The 17,676-nt window shown below is 40.2% G+C and overlaps 1 protein-coding gene across 2 annotated transcripts; it reads right to left on the bottom strand.

The window, feature by feature from the left end:
• Positions 1-1,248: 1,248 nt before the first annotated feature.
• On the bottom strand, positions 1,249-17,406 carry fam114a2 (family with sequence similarity 114 member A2). Of its 2 annotated transcripts, none has more exons than XM_039826344.1 (14): positions 17,159-17,406; positions 15,749-15,987; positions 13,827-13,926; positions 12,022-12,123; positions 10,284-10,390; positions 9,914-10,048; positions 9,103-9,267; positions 8,413-8,536; positions 8,244-8,329; positions 7,437-7,535; positions 6,612-6,739; positions 6,161-6,233; positions 4,981-5,034; positions 1,249-2,200 (listed from the first exon to the last, which is right to left on the bottom strand). In XM_039826344.1, exons 2-14 carry the CDS (start codon positions 15,965-15,967, stop codon positions 2,099-2,101), a joined length of 1,494 nt encoding a protein of 497 aa, XP_039682278.1. In that variant the 5' UTR covers positions 15,968-15,987; positions 17,159-17,406; the 3' UTR covers positions 1,249-2,098. The 2 variants fall into 2 exon arrangements, with proteins under 2 accessions (XP_039682278.1, XP_039682279.1); XM_039826345.1 differs by having other exon boundaries at positions 10,284-10,387.
• Positions 17,407-17,676: the final 270 nt, after the last annotated feature.

Raw genomic sequence — 17,676 nt, 5'->3', positions numbered from 1 at the left:
AGTTCAATACCACAAAACTGAAAGTCATGGGCTAAAAGACAATCACAATCTTTATGGCAGATAGAAGCCCCTATTGGTGATTAATAAACACCTGAAGTTATGCTGAAGTTTCATGAATAAACAATTTGATGGCAATAAAGAATGAGCTTAAAATGGCTGGAATTTACTATCTGTATGTTTGCAATTTTCCCCTAACTGGACATGTAAGTATTAAACCGAGAGATAACAGAGCTGTATGTTTTCTCAGGGATAGAATGAGGTTACACTTTACTTGAAGGTATCTACATAAGAGTGACATGACACGGTCGTGAACGTGTCATAAACATTATAAACAAGTCATAAACGTTTATGACATAACGCTTCTTTTAGTAAGTGTCATTCGCTTTTTATCATGACAAGTTATGGTTAGAGTTAGGGTTCATGTGTTCATGACAGTGTCATGTCACTCTTATGTAGATACCTTCAAGTAAAGTGTTACCCAGAATTATTAAAAATAGAAGTGGCCAAACAAGTCCTGCCTGTTACACATTTTTTTTTGTGTTCTGCAATTCCACCGAATGGTTTTGCTTTCAATTATCAAGTCATTTATGATTCAAAGTCCAACACAAGTCCGAGTCTTTAGTCTTTAATTCTGGGTCTAGTTTAAGAGAAACAAATCCAGCCAGGGAAGTGATTTGAATATGGAGAGCCACGGAAATACATGAGGATGCCTTTTATCGGCATGCAACAGGAAATACTTATTTAACGCTGATATTGTGGTTTAAAACAAGTGAATATACAAAGTCAGAGGCAAAAGAAAGCTGAGTCGGATTCACAAACAGACATCATTAGATCTACAGTAGTGTAAACTATACATGACAGCCAGTCTGCTCATGATTTGAGGATGATACCAAGGTTGCCCAAAACTGTAAGAACAATAATCTGTGTTAGAGATTGAAAGAATAAATTCAAGGCTTCTTGAGATAGCTAGAACCCCGTTTGCCGGATAAAAGGTGGCCTGCCGGACACAGAAATTACCAAAAGTCCCAACACTGTCTGTTTGTTAAATACCTGTCAGTGTCCCCAAACTGCTCCAGGACCAGTGTTTTAGAGTCTGCTCGTTGTCTTTTTAAATGAATGTTAAGCACTTTGCAACTTGTTTTTGAAAATCGCTTTATAAGTAAAGGTATTATTATAATTACTAGAGAGATATGCATAGAAAACTAAGTAACCTATTATTCCCTGTGCAGTGAAGAGACAAATACATTATAAATATATCTTTCTATTTATTATGAGACACACAAATTAACACTGGTGTTGGCTTCTTTTAAGTGTTCTCCCGAGGCAGAATTGCGATTTTGAAGTTAAGAGGACAAGTCGGAAAGAAATAGTGTTCATGTTAGAGTAAAAAGAACAACAATACGTTCCTCCTTAGCTGGTAGAGAGCGTGCCTATGTTCCCACAGCCCTATGTTCCTACATTTCTAAGAATTTTTTTTTGTCACGGAAAATTAGGTCCTATGTTCCCACATTTCTAAGATCTTTTTCAAAATTAGGCCCTATGTTCCCACATTTCTTTTTTCATAAATTTGTATCAGATTTTATCGCCCTAACCCTAACACCCCTAACCCAGGATAGGGTTTAAAATGAAGGGAAATGTAGGAACACAAGACCTAATATTGAAAATGTCCTAGAAATGTGGGAACATAGGGCCTAATTTTAAGAAAAGTGGGAACAGGACTGTGGGAACATAGGGCCTAATTTTAAGAAAAATTTAATAAATGTGGGAACATAGGACTGTGGGAACATAGGGCCTAATTTTCAGTGAAAAAAATAAAATTCTTAGAAATGTGGGAACATAGGGCTGACCGTCGACTGTGTCCATCGACTGTGCTAGCGAGCAACAAACGTTAACACTGTTTCACAAAAACACACTTTTCCTCCCAGGTGTGAAGTTGATTTTAGCCCTGAGCTGAAAACTAGACGTAGTAAAAGAGCCGCCCGCCGCAGACGATTAAACGGAGAAAGAAACAAGTTTTAAAGATGTGTCAGTTCTCTGCTGTGACAGAGTCCCAGCGTCATGGCAGCGATATAGGGAGGAGAGGGGGGATGCCAGCTGGTCACTGCTCGGTGGATTCAGCTCTCCTCTGGATGTGGGAGATCTCCAGGATGGGCATCAGCAGCTGGAAAGCATCCTGGATGTAAGACGCACTGTTGGACGCCTGCGAGGAAAGAGGATTCATAATGTGTCAACAAGAGGCAGTATTTTAATATCATTCTCAAATGTTTGGCTTTGTGTAAAGCCCAAAAGAGCTCAACAGTGACCGTCCACTATTTTGAACTGCTCTGTTTCCGGAAGTAGGTTTTTTTTTCCCCCATTCAATTGATCCACTGACTTTACAAAAATTGCCAATATAAAGAGTTTTAACCCTTAGGAGTCTTGGGCTACTTTGGCCCTTTTTGAGTACTTTTTATTTTTCCTTTATACACGACATAAACAAAGGTTTACCATACCGATGTTTGGTATCTCTTTTCAGCACAACACATCACCTATATGACCTGACCGTTAGTTTTTCCCTTTGACGTACTGTATCAACATACTGGACGCAAAAACACACAAAATCCGATTAGAAAAACGATAGCTTTTTTACTATAAAAAACACAAGCATGCTCAACCAAGCATTGTAAAAAGGTTCAAAATGTAAACACAAGTTGCAAATGTGACGCTTGCATGACATGGAGCTGCAGGTCATTTCTCCAAAAAGCGACGCAGATATTAGAATAAATGCAACGCCTGTCGCAACCCATCTTGCATTCTTTTACGAACGCGTCAATACGATTTGTATATCAAATTGAAATGATCCCATCTCCGTTTTTACTGGGTCTATCAACATAAAACAAAAAATAGAATGGAGTTTCAAGCCAGCACTTTCGACAGAAGTGGACGCCAGCGCTCAACGTGACTTTCGTTTTTAGGCTTCGCCGTCTTAAACTGGTCGTGTGAGTTGATCACGCCGGCGTGATCGGCGACCCGGAAGAGTTAAAGGCCCTGAACACCCACACAGGTGGTTATAGTTAATGTGGCTGACTGGACCTTTTCCCAGGTCTGTGTGGGTGTGGTTAGACTGACATCTTCCTGAGTCCACTGTTAGTGTTGTTGCACCTGTTAGGGCGGGACAAATGACACCTTTGTCATCCTTTTTGGTAGAAAGAATTTGTGACCTAATACGTTCCCGTCAAAGCTCCGGCCCACCTTCAACCTGAAAAGAGTCTAATCGGCCAGAATAACTGAAAACACCTGAGGATTTAAGTCTGGAGCTGAGCCAATCAGCTAAGAGAGAAATCGCTGACATAAAACATTTGATTCGGCACAAAAAAAAACCATTTTGAAAACTGTCAAAAATACAAAAGGAACGAGACTGTGTACAGAAACTATCAGACTTCAATGGTAGAAGCTCGATCTAGCCGTTCGTGGGTTCATTCAACGTTTTCATGGTAACACGAGTTGCACCAATCAGAGACGCCGCTTTTACTTCTAGGATTGTGGGTAGTGTGGGGTTCTCCATAAGATCGTAAATAAAACATGTTTTTCATTAAACTAGGTTGATTTCATTTCACACAGACTTCACTCCAGCTTCTACAGGAGCAGAAACCTTCGTTTCCCAACCTCTGAGCTCGTGGTCAGTCTACCTCGGATGGTTTAAGACATTATTGCTGATAATCAAAATCCTCATGGAGAAAATAAACGGGATTTTGACTTCCAAACTCTATGACACACGCATCGCGTCATACTCTGAAAGCCACGCCCACCGCGTGGCGGGCTTGGGGCTGGGAACAACTCTCCACTGAGAAGGTTTCCTCCTCGTCAATTTCTTCTGCTAGCAAACAACAGAAACATGCCTAAAATATGCTGTGTGGTGATATTCTCTACCAACAATATAAATAACCCAGAACTTAAAGGGTAACTACTGTTTATTTTCAACCTGGACCCTATTTTCCTATGTTTCTGTGTCTAAGTGACACCAATCTTTGACATTGGTCCAGTATTAAGTGAGAATGTCCAGCTTGTATTTACCTTCACAAAAGTGCTCGTTTTGCCACTGACAGACTCAGATTAATATTCTAATAAGTGTCTGACAACATTATGGAAAGGATTTCTTAGGAGGTCGACCTTTCTCTTAAAGAGTAAGATCCTTTTTTTAAACAAAAAATATCCGTGAAATTGCGTTCGCTAAACGCTCGATGGTGTTTTTTTGCCCCCAACGTCTCCTTCCAGGCAGCGCTGTGACCGCTGCCTTCAAGGCACCTAACCCTAACCCTAACCAGTGCCTCCCAACGGTGCCTTCCAGGCAGCGCTGCCTGGAAGGCACCGTTGGGGGCAAAAAACACAGATAAACTCGCTAAACCCACCAGACTCCATGTAAAGAATTTTAAGTATTTTAGTAATTTTAGCATCGTAAAATACACTTCATTCAAAACTATGAAAAGCCGTTTGGGGTCATCTTTCCACTTCTCCAACCGTCTCAACTCTAGTTTTGGTTAAAATAAACACATAGTTTACCGATTTACATGTGAAAATATGTCGCCTCTATACACGCTAAAAGTATTGCTTTTTTAAATGGAGTCTGGTGGGTTTAGAGCTAGCGACTTCAGAGCTGTTTCGAGTTGAACAGAAAGGTCTCAAAGAGGTTTTAAAAAGGTCTATCTCTGAAGGGACATCGAATTAACTAAAAGTGAAATCAGCCAAAATGTGAAAATAAACCTTCAAATGTCCAAAAGGAACAACTACACATGCAATAAATAAATAAATGATGGTGTGAAAACGATGGTGGTATTGTGTCTTTGCATTTTTCAGTCAATCAAAAGTAATTTTTAGAGACTTAAGCATTTCAAGGAGACACGGTTACCTGTTAGACAGGCAATAAAATGGATAGAAATAAAACTGCAACAGTGCAATAGTGTGACTTAATTACAATGTGTGTGATCGTGCTGTGACACAAACCTCTAAAAAGACTCCCGTTATCAGCGGGTTCAGGACATCTCCCTTCTCGTTTGACTGTAAAACAGAACGTTTAGATCAAATTACACTCAGCTCTCAGGTGAACAAACAGCAGCAATGATGACGTGTCAAAACGGAGAACAGCAGCGTGGATGATAATGGTCCAAAAATGAAGTCAAATTCCTTATTTTTCAATTCAAAAAATGGAACATTTAGGACACCTAAGCCCCTTTGCAAATTACGCGCACCTAAGTCTTCCACAGACCTAGGGAAAACACAGCTGGATCCTACACTTCCCATGATGATAATCATGCTGAAAATACTGAATATATAAAACTAAATAATGATAGTGTCTCCTCTATGTTGATTTTGTAGTGGCGGTCTGCCATGGCAAAATTTCTGTCGCCACGGTATCAGAAATAGGGCAGACACACAATGTAGTCGCGGTTGCCTTTTAAATGATCCTGCTGACAGTTGCAATGTGGCTGACGCTCACATTGCAATTTAATTAATAACAAGTAGAACTACTCAGAGGTTATTGGGCCCGTCCAGTTTAACTCCACATACAGCGGTGCTCATAAGTTTATGAACTCATGCTAAAGTTGACTATAAAGAGGAATAAAAAATAAATAAATCATCTTTTGGAAATTTATCTTAATGCCTTAATTAAAAATATTTGAAAAAATCCAACCTTTAAGGACACCAATTGTCTTTGTGAATGAATAATGTATCGTAAATAAATAAATGTTTTCCTTTAAATACAGGAGGCATAAGTATACACACCCCTATGTTAAATTCCCATAGAGGCAGGCAGATGTTTATTTTTAAAGGCCAGTTATTTCATGGATCCAGGATACTATGCATCCTGATAAAGTTCCCTTGGCCTTTGGAATTAAAATAGCCCCCCCCCCCACCCACCTCATCACATACCCTTCACCATACCTAGAGATCGGCATGGGTACTTTCCATAAAATCATCTGCTAAAAACAGAAAATCCTAAAAAGGAAACACTGATGATGATGATTTGATCCTCAATAGATTCAGTAGTTTGGTTGGCAATAGTCTTAAAATAAGCAATGGCCTTCATGTTTATTTTCCATATCCAGTTCTACTTTCACATTAAAACGCAGTCAAATACCAAACTCTTTGACGACCAGAGCTACGTTAGAATCCTCACACTTACCCCCACCGTCGTTAAGCAGGAGGTGAACTTCTTGGAAAGGAGCGAGAGTTCTTTACACAGGACGACAGTTAACCTGAGGACAAGACGACATGAAAAACGCAGACGTTTCATTCAAATGATCACGTATGTGCAATAATATTACAATAATCATACATCATGTGCAATATTTTCTGTCTCGTCCTGTTTTATGTCTTAAATTATTTTAGTTTTTAGCTATTTTATTTTAACAATGTCTTCATTGATTTTTGTTGACTTATAGTAAAACTTCTATTTAACAAGTCTTTTAGCTATTTATCTTGTCTTTATCTGTAATGCACCTTCAGTTGTGGCACTCAAAACGTCATTGTATGGGTATCTGTGCAATGACAATAAAGGTTTATCTGATCTTATCTTATCTAAAGTATAGATGAAAGTGTGAATATGTACAGCGTGGCTCCCACAGGCATCTTACTGGGAGAGGAGGCTGGCCTCTGTGCTGCCGTTGTTGGAGAAGAGGATCATCTCGGCCAGTTTGTGGAAAAGCTCGATGGATCGAGCCGTCAGCTCCGCCAGACTCCTGATGGCTGCGGCATGAACCTCCTGACAAAATTCCAGACAGACAGGACATGGACATTTAAAAGGGATTCAATCTATTTCAATGGCCATGTATTCTGAATGTACAAGTGCACTTTGAGTTTGTTAACATTCTGTAATTGTTTTATGTGTGTACGGTGTATTGCAACTCTAAATTACAGTATATATTAATTACTATGTTCAGTAATTTTTATATGTCAGTGTTTCCTCTATGTTGATTTTGTAGTGGCGGCCCGCCATGGCAAAAATTCTGCCCCCACGGTATCAGAAATAGGGCCGACGCACAATGTAGTTGCCTTTTAAATTATCCTGCTGCTGCTCACATTGCAATTTAACAACAAGTAGAACTATTCAGAGGTCAATGGGCCCGTCCAGTTTAACTCCACATACTGTTGCGTTGATGTAGTTTATTGTCAAAACGTTCGCTTTCTTCCAACTCGACTATTAAACCAACAGCTCCACCAAAAACGTCACCGCGGCCACCGTTCTAATTGGACAACGTTCAACTTGTCACTCTTGTCAGCTCATCGTCCTGATATATGTTGTTCGGAGAGACCTGCCCCCACCTCTAAAACAAATCCTAAAGGAAACACCGTATGTATTGTCATTTTATATGGCACGTAATCAGGGTGTCATTGGAAATGAGAGCTTGCCCTCAATTGGCCCACACCTGAATAAATTAAGGGGACATATATCAGCATACCTCTACAGTAAGGGTTTTCTTGACATTGTCCGCGCTCTCTTCCTCTTCCTCCTGTGGTCGGCTCATGTCAGTGATCTGGCTGCAGGTGCTCCTACAGGCCTGTTGGGAGGTTAGAGACCATTATATTAACAAAACAATCGGACTAGATTGCTTAGGTTTGTGAAACACCAGTTGACCACTATAAAAACAGGAACTGAGCAATCTAATGGAATCCAAAACAACAGACTAATCACAGGCCCTGGCCGATTATCTGGCCGATATTTAGCAATTTGCAGATTATCTGTATGGGGGGAGGGAGGGGGGTTATTTTACCATTAACTGATAAAGTTAATTATTAAAAAGTGCGCTACTTTGGCTCCGCTACAGCTCTGTAAGCAGTCTGCAACACTTGCAATAAACTGGTAGCATGTTTAGACTTATTGAACAAATTGAACATTGAATATAAAAGACACCACTAAAAAAAGAATGACTTTTTTAAAATGTATTTTTCTACGGATATTTTCTTTCAACTAACACAAAAAATAGTGTTCATCATGATATGTCGCAGCCTTTCGCGATGTGCTTGTTGCGCCAGTTGATATTGTGATGACGATTAAAAAAAATAACTATATGTTGTGGTGTGTTTGGCGTTTTAAGCCCCCAATGTTGTCTTCCAGGCAGCGCTGCCTGGAAGGCACTAGGATTAGGCAATGGTTACGGTTGAGGTTAGGGTGAGGTGCCTTGAAGTCGACGGTCGCAGCGCTGCCTTGAAGTCGACGTTGGGGGCTTAAAACACCATCGAGCATATTGTGCAGCCCTGACTGGTACCTTGCTGAGTTTGTCAGCCGTGGCGGTGACACTGAGACCCTCCAATGCCTCCGTCAACTCTCTCTCAAACTCGGAGCCGTCTTCGTCTGGAATCAGAAATATCTCAGGTGTTACATTAGTTCTGGTAAATATGTTTTTTTTTTTTTTTACAGTTTTACAGAGATGTTACCTTTCTTCTCATCCACGTCCTCATCATCAAACTCCACCAGGGAGAAAGAGTCCTTAATGAGAACCAGCTCTTCTCGGAGCTGAAGCAGCTCTTCTCCTGATAGAGTGGTCAGCACTGACTTCACCTACAGCACACACACACACACACACACACACACACACACACACACACACACACACACACACACACACACACACACACACACACACACACACACACACACACAATATCGTCACATTATATTTGACATTTTGTGGCCATCAAAACCTCCTTCCTTTTAAAACTAAAGTGTGTAAAAAAAATGTCAACGCAAGACTGATATTCCTTTTTCATCAGCCATGAAAAGTTATTCAAACTATTTAGGTATAACGGTTCTATGGCATTAACGGCGTTCTTCAAACATGCCTGACTTTGATGGAACATGCCATTTATCTTAATAATAATAATAATAATAATTGTATAATTATAATAATAATCTAAATATCATACAAACGTAAAAATGTCACCTAAGAAAAGCCTCAGCAAAACAGAAACACAAACAGTCTTGAAGACCGAGTCAAAGTCAAGTCGAGTTGTTTATCAATGGAAGTCAGGTGAGTCTCAAGTCCTCAGATTTGCGACTCGAATCCCCCACCTCTGATATTTAGCCACAGTAGGTGTTCTGTTTTGGCACGAAAACTCCCGTCGTACCTTGGCCTCGCTGTCTCGAGACAGAATCTCCAGCGCTTCGAGGTGCGAAAGGCCCTGAAACTCATCGAACAGCATCCCGTAGTGAGCGTCCGCCTTCTTGTGGGAATCTGAAGACTCTTTTTCGGCTGTCTGCAGCTCCTCGCGCTCCTTAGCCTCCCTCAACACCTACGAGAGGCAGCAAGATGACAAGTCGAAAGAGAAGGTCTGTATTTCTCTATTTGCACAGTGATTTAACGCAAGAAATTTTAAATGTGTTTCTCTGGCTACTTAGGTCTTTGTTCGGTCTTATTGTTTTGGGGCTACAAACAGGTATAAAAAAGGTAAACGGTATGTAGTCTCAGCTCATCTACATGTACGTCCATCTTGTCTTTGAGCTCCTCCTTTACATGTTTGCAGTTTTCCTTGGATCGGGGTGGCACCTAAATCATGGTTTCAGTGGCCACCATGTTGTCCTGCTCTACGCCCTGCTACGCCCTGAACTGCTACAACTATTATTTCAAGTCTTAGTTCCCATTACCTTTTATTGTTACTATAACTACTGTTCATCATTCCAACTGCTATAATTCTGAATCATATTTCTCTATATCTGTATCAGTGTCTCTGTGTCCTAACCGGCAGCGGTAGATGCCCGCCCACCGAGAGCCTGGGTCGCTACTGTTGCACCAAATGCTTACTCTTGGGGGGAATTGTTGGAATTTTTGGCTCTTTGTAAATGATAGAGTGCAGTCTAAGACCTACGCGGTCTTTAGAGGGTCTTGAAATAACTGTTGTTATGATTTAATACTATACATTTTGACCCCAGTCTGCCTACCTGAGACAGAGTGGAGTTTCTGTTCATCAGTCCTTTGGTCTTCTTAAAGCCGGGATCGCCTTCTGCTATCACGTCCATCGTCTTCTTCCCGATGAACTCCAGAGCGTCCAGACCGCCTGTGATCATCGTTTTACCCTGAGAAGAGAAGGTCACATGAATTGTCTGAAAGGTTTTGGAAAGGCTTTTACACACCAAACAGGTTGGGAAAATATTCTCAACCCATAAAGGAAAACTAAATGACGCCGTTTTCACCTCAACCCGATCATGAAAAACTGGATGTTTGAGCTGCATTCTAAGTACGTGAACTTCTCTTTTTCCTCCTATTCCTTCAAGGAAGAGACAAAGAAACGCAGAGGCTATTTCTGCTTACTGTGCTCTGGACGACGCTGGTGAGCGATGACAGCATGCCCATCGCACTTCCCGCCGCCGCTAATCCATCGTCTGGCGCTTTGTCCGTCTCACCGCTGGATTCACCTGCAGGAGAAACAAACAAGGTTACCACAATATGGAGGGGGAAAAAAAGCATAATAATAATAATAATAATAATAATAATAATAATAATAATAATAATAATAATAAGAAGAAGAAGAAGAAGAAGAAGAAGAAGAAGAAGAAGAAGAAGAAGAAGAAGAAGAAGAAGAACTTTATTCTGGACACAAATGGAAGGTCCATAGTGCATTAAAAATTACAATATTTACAAACCTATAGCAATAAATACACAGTACAATTCATAGAAATTAATAAAAAAGGTCAACAACCTTCACCTGTAATATACAAACAGGAGCGCCAATGTCTCCACAGTCTAGATGCATACCTGACAGAGCTAAAATCCATGTGGGCTAAAGCTTGTATAATTCTGTTTTCTGAGACAGACATTCTACACGTATGTGTCGATAAATAAGGTTTCTTATTAAGGCAAAACAGGTAGGCACACCAACACTAACAAACGTTTGACTAGCACTCCACCATCAGTGACATTTTCATGCCATGGGATCTTTAACAATACGATGGCCAAGATATTTAATCTCATCACACACTTTAAGGACAGATACATTGACTCATATTCATTTATCTTTGTGTACCTGAGGGGTAGATCCACGTTAACCCATGCAACATACTGTAACGCCTAAAGGCCAATTCATGCTTCTGTGTGCAATCAACGCCGTGGGGACCTATATCTATTGCAGGCCAAGTGCTCTATCGTCCTCTGCTGGAGAAATGTTAACTGTCCCTCACTGTGTATGTGGTTGAAAAACTTGACGACAAGTCTGGCTCTTATGAAACTCACTTACATAGTTAGGAAAAAAGCTTCTGAATTTCACAACATCTGATGAGAGATGTTATTGAAATTTGTTCAAAATGGTGACCTTGAGGCGGTAACGGAAGGGTGTGCTTGGAAATAAATAAATATATGACTTGATGTAAACGATGATACTATGCCTAGGACGGTTGCTATATTTCAGGTGTTTTATCGGTTTGTTTGGTTTATTTCTTTTCTTCAATTTGTGTACTCTATTTTATTAGCATTTCAATTATTAATCCGTAAATATTTGTCTGCTTTTAATATATTCCTGGTAAATATGTTTGTGTTATAATATGTTTATTTTGTTTCTTTTTTTATCTATATGGTGCCATAAGGGGGGAGGGGTTTGTTCTATGTTTATTGCAAAAAACAATAAAAATATGTAAAAAAAAAAACAAAAAAAAACATAGGTACATGGAGATACGGACCTTACGCTCTCAAAAAGCAACAGTGTAAATAGTTAGTGACCTAGTTCCGCCTTTTCTGCGGAAAAATTGGTGGATATATTTATTTTATTCTGTATTTACATCCATAGGACCATACAGTATATACAACAGTGACCCACAGATGTAAGAAGACTACACACACAAAACTAGGTCTAAGACCACATCTGAAAGCCTTTATCAGGTTTGTGCTGAAAGACACACACACACACACACACACACACACACACACACACACACACACACACACACACAGCTTTTCTCTTAAAGAGATCGACGCACACACTAACGCACAACTTCAGGCCACTTATGTAGGCTACGGCTGCGCGGAGCCTCCACGCGACCATAAATCCTGCTTTTACCTTGCTCTTTCTGCTCTTCCTCCACTTGGGCCGACAGTTCGGTCGGACTGGGGATTCCCAGCGATGTCTCTGCCTTCTCTATGACCTGAGTGAGCCCTTGGCCTGGACGGACAGGAAAGACAGAGCTTCAGACGTAATATTCAGAAAGACGGTGAGGTGAGACAGCGGATTATCCCAAAGAATACACAATGTAGGGGAAAGAATAAGACACTTTTTAGATTAAATTCAAATGATTTCTTCACAGAAACGTGTTCACAGCTACATTTCCCCCCCAATAAAATTTGATATTATATCTGAGGTAGCATCTGGGATTTCACATAACTTGATGATTACATTATTTAAATGAAGACTTCTAATGTTACATGGCATGCTGCTCTGCTTCAAATTAGGATGCAGAACCAAGGCAAGACAAAGTTAAGTGTGGGATGAGATGACGAGTGGCCGTAGTTCTCAGAGTAGATAACTGAAAAAACACCAAACACTAGGGCTGCACGATGAGGGAAATATGCGATAACAATGTTGAATATCGCGATAACTATATTATTCGCGAAAAATACATACATATTAAAGTGGACTCAGTTCTGCCTTTTTGCTGCTTTCACAAACAACAACAAACAAATTTTGTGTGTGTGTGTGTTAGGGCTGTTGGAACGAAATACCGAAAGTCGAATAGTAAAAAAAATCAATAGTATTCGAATGCTGAAATTACTTTTTTTAATAATATACATTTAATTATTTTTTCGAAAAAAAAATTAAATAAAAACTTTATAAAATATAAAAATAAAAAAACACCAAAGGAAAAAGAACAATATCTATAACGTGTTACAAATAATATAAAAAATACTATTACAGTTCATTTTTTCAAAAACTGTCCGAAAAGGAGCAGGATGAAGCCGAAGCTTGTGATATTTCCCACCCCCCTCATTCAACTTTAACTCATTCCTTTATATATCATATATTTTTACAACAGGATAACCAATATACACAACAATACATCTCTAATTTTACACGTACCAAACCCTTTCATTTATTTTTTTACATTTAAATCCACCACCCTATAACAATCCGTGCACTAACCCACCTTCACAATCATCTCTCTTCCCAATCATATCCTTTTAATAAAGTGTTTTTATATAACTTTTTAAACCTTGTTATGTTTGTACAATGTTTAAGCATATGTTGGCTAACGTTAGCTAATCTCCATCTTCTCGCCTCGGCCTACCCGCATGGGTCACCCATGTCACGTCTTATAAACAATAAGTTAGCGGGAGGCATTGTGAGGTCTAAGCTAACGTTATGTACCGAGTAACGTTAGTAGAGGGTGGGGTGACAGGCTGGGGCTAGAAATCGGAAGAAGGACAGGAAACAGTTTTAACAAAATGAATGACAGTTAGATTTTAAAGTGCAGTTTGCTACGGATACTCTCTTTCAATTAACTCAAAACATCTCTGAGCGTCTTTCGCGATTTGTCGCAGCCTTTCGCGATGTGTTTATTGTGCCAGTTGCTATCGCGATGACGATAAAAAAAATAACTATATGTTGTGCGGTGTTTGGCGTTTTAAGCCCCCAATGTTGTCTTCCAGGCAGCGCTGCCTGGAAGGCACTAGGATTAGGCAATGGTTATGGTTGAGGTGACTTGAAGTCGACGGTCGCAGCGCTGCCTTGAAGTCGACGTTGTGGGCTTAAAACACCATTGAGCATATTGTGCAGCCCTGATTGAAAAAAAATATTAAAATACGAAAGATTGTGCAGCCCTACCATACACATTGTATATAACACAGTTACAGCCGGTGGTCCATACTCACCCACAGTGGCCACAGTAGCTGTTGCTGTGGATAGGATGGATTTGCCCCAGCTGCCCCAGTATCCCCAACCTCCCTGAGACACAGTGGACTCACTGGGGGCCTGAGAGAGAGGACGTGAGGATGAGGACGGAAGCAAGAAAGAGAGAGAGAGAGAGAGAGAGAGAGAGAGAGAGAGAGAGAGAGAGAGAGAGAGAGAGAGAGAGAGAGAGACCTTTGCAACAAAACTATCGCTCATGCTCCCCATTAGAGCCCAATCGATATATCGATCGGGCCGATATTATCGATCGGGCCGATATTATCGATCGGGCCGATATTATCGGCCGATATTAGGCATATTTTTCTAAACTATCGGTATCGGCATTTATTAAATGAATATTTAAAAACTAAAATAAAAACTTAGATTTTAGGACTTTAAGTTTCATACCTTGAGTTTGTATTTTTATACATTGTATTTATCAGAACTTTTATATATTTTGATGTTCCTCTGTTCTGTTGTGACAATAAAACAAACAAGTTTATTTTTAAACTGCATTCTCATATTATTTTAGTGAGGAGTCATAAATAACCAAATATTTGTATCGATATCGGCCTCAAAAATCGGTTGGGCTCTAGTCCCCATATCTGGAACAAACTCGCAGGAAACTGCAGTTCCGCTGCAGCTCTCAGTTCTTTCAAATCAAGGCTGAAGACTTTTCTTTTTGAAGTAACTGTTCTTACACTGCATTTCATTCCAGTCTTGTTATATTTGAGCTGTTTTTTGACATTCTCTTTTACAAATTATTTTTTACTACTCTTTGTAGTTGAAGTGGGATGTTTTGGTGGAGAGTGGCCTGTGGAGCCTGCCAGGGGAACATGTAGTGGGAGCAGGGTGAGAGACTTCAGATATGATTTTGCAAGCACTTTTGGTCTATGTTTATGTAGTACAATAGTATTTTTTGGCTGTACTTTAGGGTGTGTGACTGTCTTCAATAAAGTGAGATTACTTGCTAGCTTTTTAAAGCGGTTATCAAAAATGGTTGACATTTTCGAAGTTTCTGTCAATTTGCTTTTCCCATGTTTCTGTCACTTTTCCTGACGTTTTTGAATATTATCCTGACGTTTTTGTCCTGACGTTTTTGAATATTATCCTGACGTTTTTGTCACTTTTCCTGACATTTTTGTCACTTTTTTCCTACGTTTTTCAACTTTCTATTATCATTTTTTCTTTACATGCTATAAAATTGTAGACTGGGTAAACCCAGCCCGATCTGCCGTAGACAGATCTGCTAGTAGACGATAGAGAAGCGACCAAGCAGCTTCCTGTTTACATTCAACATAACAGCCACCGAAGCGCAGCAACCTGTTGACGTCGCCGTCGCTGCTACGTCACCCGGATCGTTGGTTCCGATTGGTTGAGGGACTATCCAATTGCGTACAGAGTCGTTTGAACTATGCCCGATGATCACGCCTCTTGTGCGGTAGAAAATCCAGAGCAGACTCCCCAGACTAATGTTCAATCTTAAAAGATTGAGCTTGGTCTGGTGAGCCAGACTAATATAATTGAATGAAACACCCAAATTCAATGGAAGTAGTGAACTGATCATTTATTTAACTTGTGAAAAGCGTTGTATGGAACCATCCACGTTATTTTGTTTTAAACCCACGTTTCTGATATAGAAACTTTTTGAAAGTGGGTCAGATTTGACCCGAGGACAACAGGAGGGTTAACTAATGATGTGTTTATTGTGCCAGTTGATATTAGGATGGCGATAAAAAAAACAAAACAACATATTGTGCAGGCCTACCGACCAACACAGAAAGGCTGAGAAAATGTCATCCGACGTATGTCTAGTTAAAGGCTTACTGCTCTCAAACAATCGGCAAGGCATGCCAGCAGAAGTCATGCTCCCATTTCTAACCAGTATAAACACTAATCATCTTACCGGTGCCTTTGCTGGCATCTCCTCTACTTTGGGCGTCTCCTCAGCTTCGGCTGCAGGCGCGACGTCCGGTCTCCTCCTGGCTTTCCTCGTCGGCGCCACATCAGTCGAGTTGTCCGCCGTGGTCAGAGAGGAGCTGCCGGGCGGCTCTGCAGGAGAGGCATCTCGAGTCTCTGGTGCCACCTCTGGACCCTCCGCCGCTGTAGCTTCGCTGTCTGACATCTTGATCTCTTAGTACATGCCTTCAGAGTGAAAATATGACAAATAGGGGTGGGAGAGAAAAAAAATCTCATTTTTTTCCAAATGTGACCTTAATATCTTCTGTTACTGTACCGCTGACCGCGACTATGTCATGTCCGTTTCCAGCATAACAGACCGAAAGCAGAACATCCATGTTATGTTCTTCTTTACACGTGTAATGGTGTGTGTATTATTTTTAGAAAACTACTTGTTTAGGTATGTCTCATGATATATTGTCTCTAGAAGTGTATTCTTCAACTCTACCTGATCACTTACTATTGCGACAGAAAGTCACTTGGTTTTTTTACAAAAACGTCTGCTACGGAGCCATAACGTGAGCTACAAGGTAATGGAGCCTTTTATACATTGTCGTGTTTCATTAGAAATAAACAACGGACAAATAGAGTCTTTAAACGCTTCAGATGTAAAGTTATTCTCTGTCAAAGTGACGTCAAAATGAATGGGAGTCAATGGGATGCTAACGGGAGGTGATGGCTTGTTAGCCTCAGAATCTCCCCATAGGAGGTACGCTTTCCGGATGCTCGCTTACCCCCCCCCCCTTGGGTATCATACATTTCCCAGAATGCATTTCAACAACACCAAGGGAACAGCAGTCAAGGCGGATCATTTCGGGCATGTGAGACCATGCCTTTAAGCTGTTGTTTATCTGTGCAGCTGAAGATAATGTTAGTCTAAAGTCCAGTCTGGGCTTTGTTAAAACTCATACTGCAACAAAAGGGGGGTTCAGTTCACAAAAAGAACAGAGCATATTGTATTTATATCCACATAAAGTACAGTAGCCTAACGTTATCTCTGTGCATGCAATTATTTCCTTAAGCATACACAACAACAAGAACAGGAATGTAAACTATGAAACACGTTACATAAACCTTACATTTACATCTGTAGCGGGAAGTCACATATTCCATTAGCAATTAGTATTCCTATTACTTAACGTTAGTTTAATTGCTATGCATGCCTATCTAACTATGCGATGCTGCTATATTAGTTTGATGAGCTAATGACTATTTGGCAATATGGCTAGGAGGAGCGTTATTTGTTATTATCAATATGCTGTTATAATAATTACCAACGCACAATTTAGTCAGAAAAAAACAACCTAATGTCATGGTAACGTTACACTGTAGCTAAATACTTTGGGTACAAACTCACCTTTTCTCCTGTCAAAGTCTTGATGCTAGCAGTTAACGTTGACGTCACCCCAGCCTGCTAACAGTTTCCTTCCCAAAGTCAACAACACGAAAGGTTTGTCTTCTTTATTTCGGTTTGCACGTACGTTTCTTCACGTTAAACGCCTTTTCGTTTCCCAGTAAACAGTTTAATGAGTCAGTTTTTCCTCCTTCTTTTCGTCCACAAAGATTAGCCACGTCACATTTTGTTTTCACTGAGCAGGTGTCACAGCCAAACTGAGAACCATTAGGTTCCGGTTACCGTCTTCAAAATAAAAGCATTAGTTTGGGCCCTCGAGGTTTCAAACTAAATACCGTATAATGCGTTTAAGTGGGATTCTGTATCGCGATACGCAGAATTTAAAGGAACCTATAGATTCATTTTTTAAATGATTTGAGACTCCTGAGACGTTTGGTGTTACATTTAAAGATATCATTTGACTTCTCCAAGGGTGAGAGGCGTTACGGATTTATTTTGAAGAAAGACAGGCCGTACTACCA

This window comes from Perca fluviatilis, chromosome 16 (assembly GCF_010015445.1).
Source record: "Perca fluviatilis chromosome 16, GENO_Pfluv_1.0, whole genome shotgun sequence".
In the NCBI taxonomy this organism is placed as follows: Eukaryota; Metazoa; Chordata; class Actinopteri; order Perciformes; family Percidae; genus Perca; species Perca fluviatilis.
Note: the sequence above shows the minus strand (reverse complement) of the source record. Positions and strands in the feature narration are given on the sequence as shown.

Bases quoted from the DNA above. Each gene is read 5' to 3' on its own strand.
- fam114a2 (XM_039826344.1), bottom strand. From the start codon at position 15,967: ATGTCAGACAGCGAAGCTACAGCGGCGGAGGGTCCAGAGGTGGCACCA. The intron at 6,740-7,436 runs GTATGCTGATAT...GAATTTTGTCAG, and splicing joins AGAAAACCCTTACTGTAGAG to GAGGTTCATGCCGCAGCCAT. The intron at 6,234-6,611 runs GTAAGATGCCTG...TCTTGTCCTCAG, and splicing joins GAGGCCAGCCTCCTCTCCCA to GTTAACTGTCGTCCTGTGTA.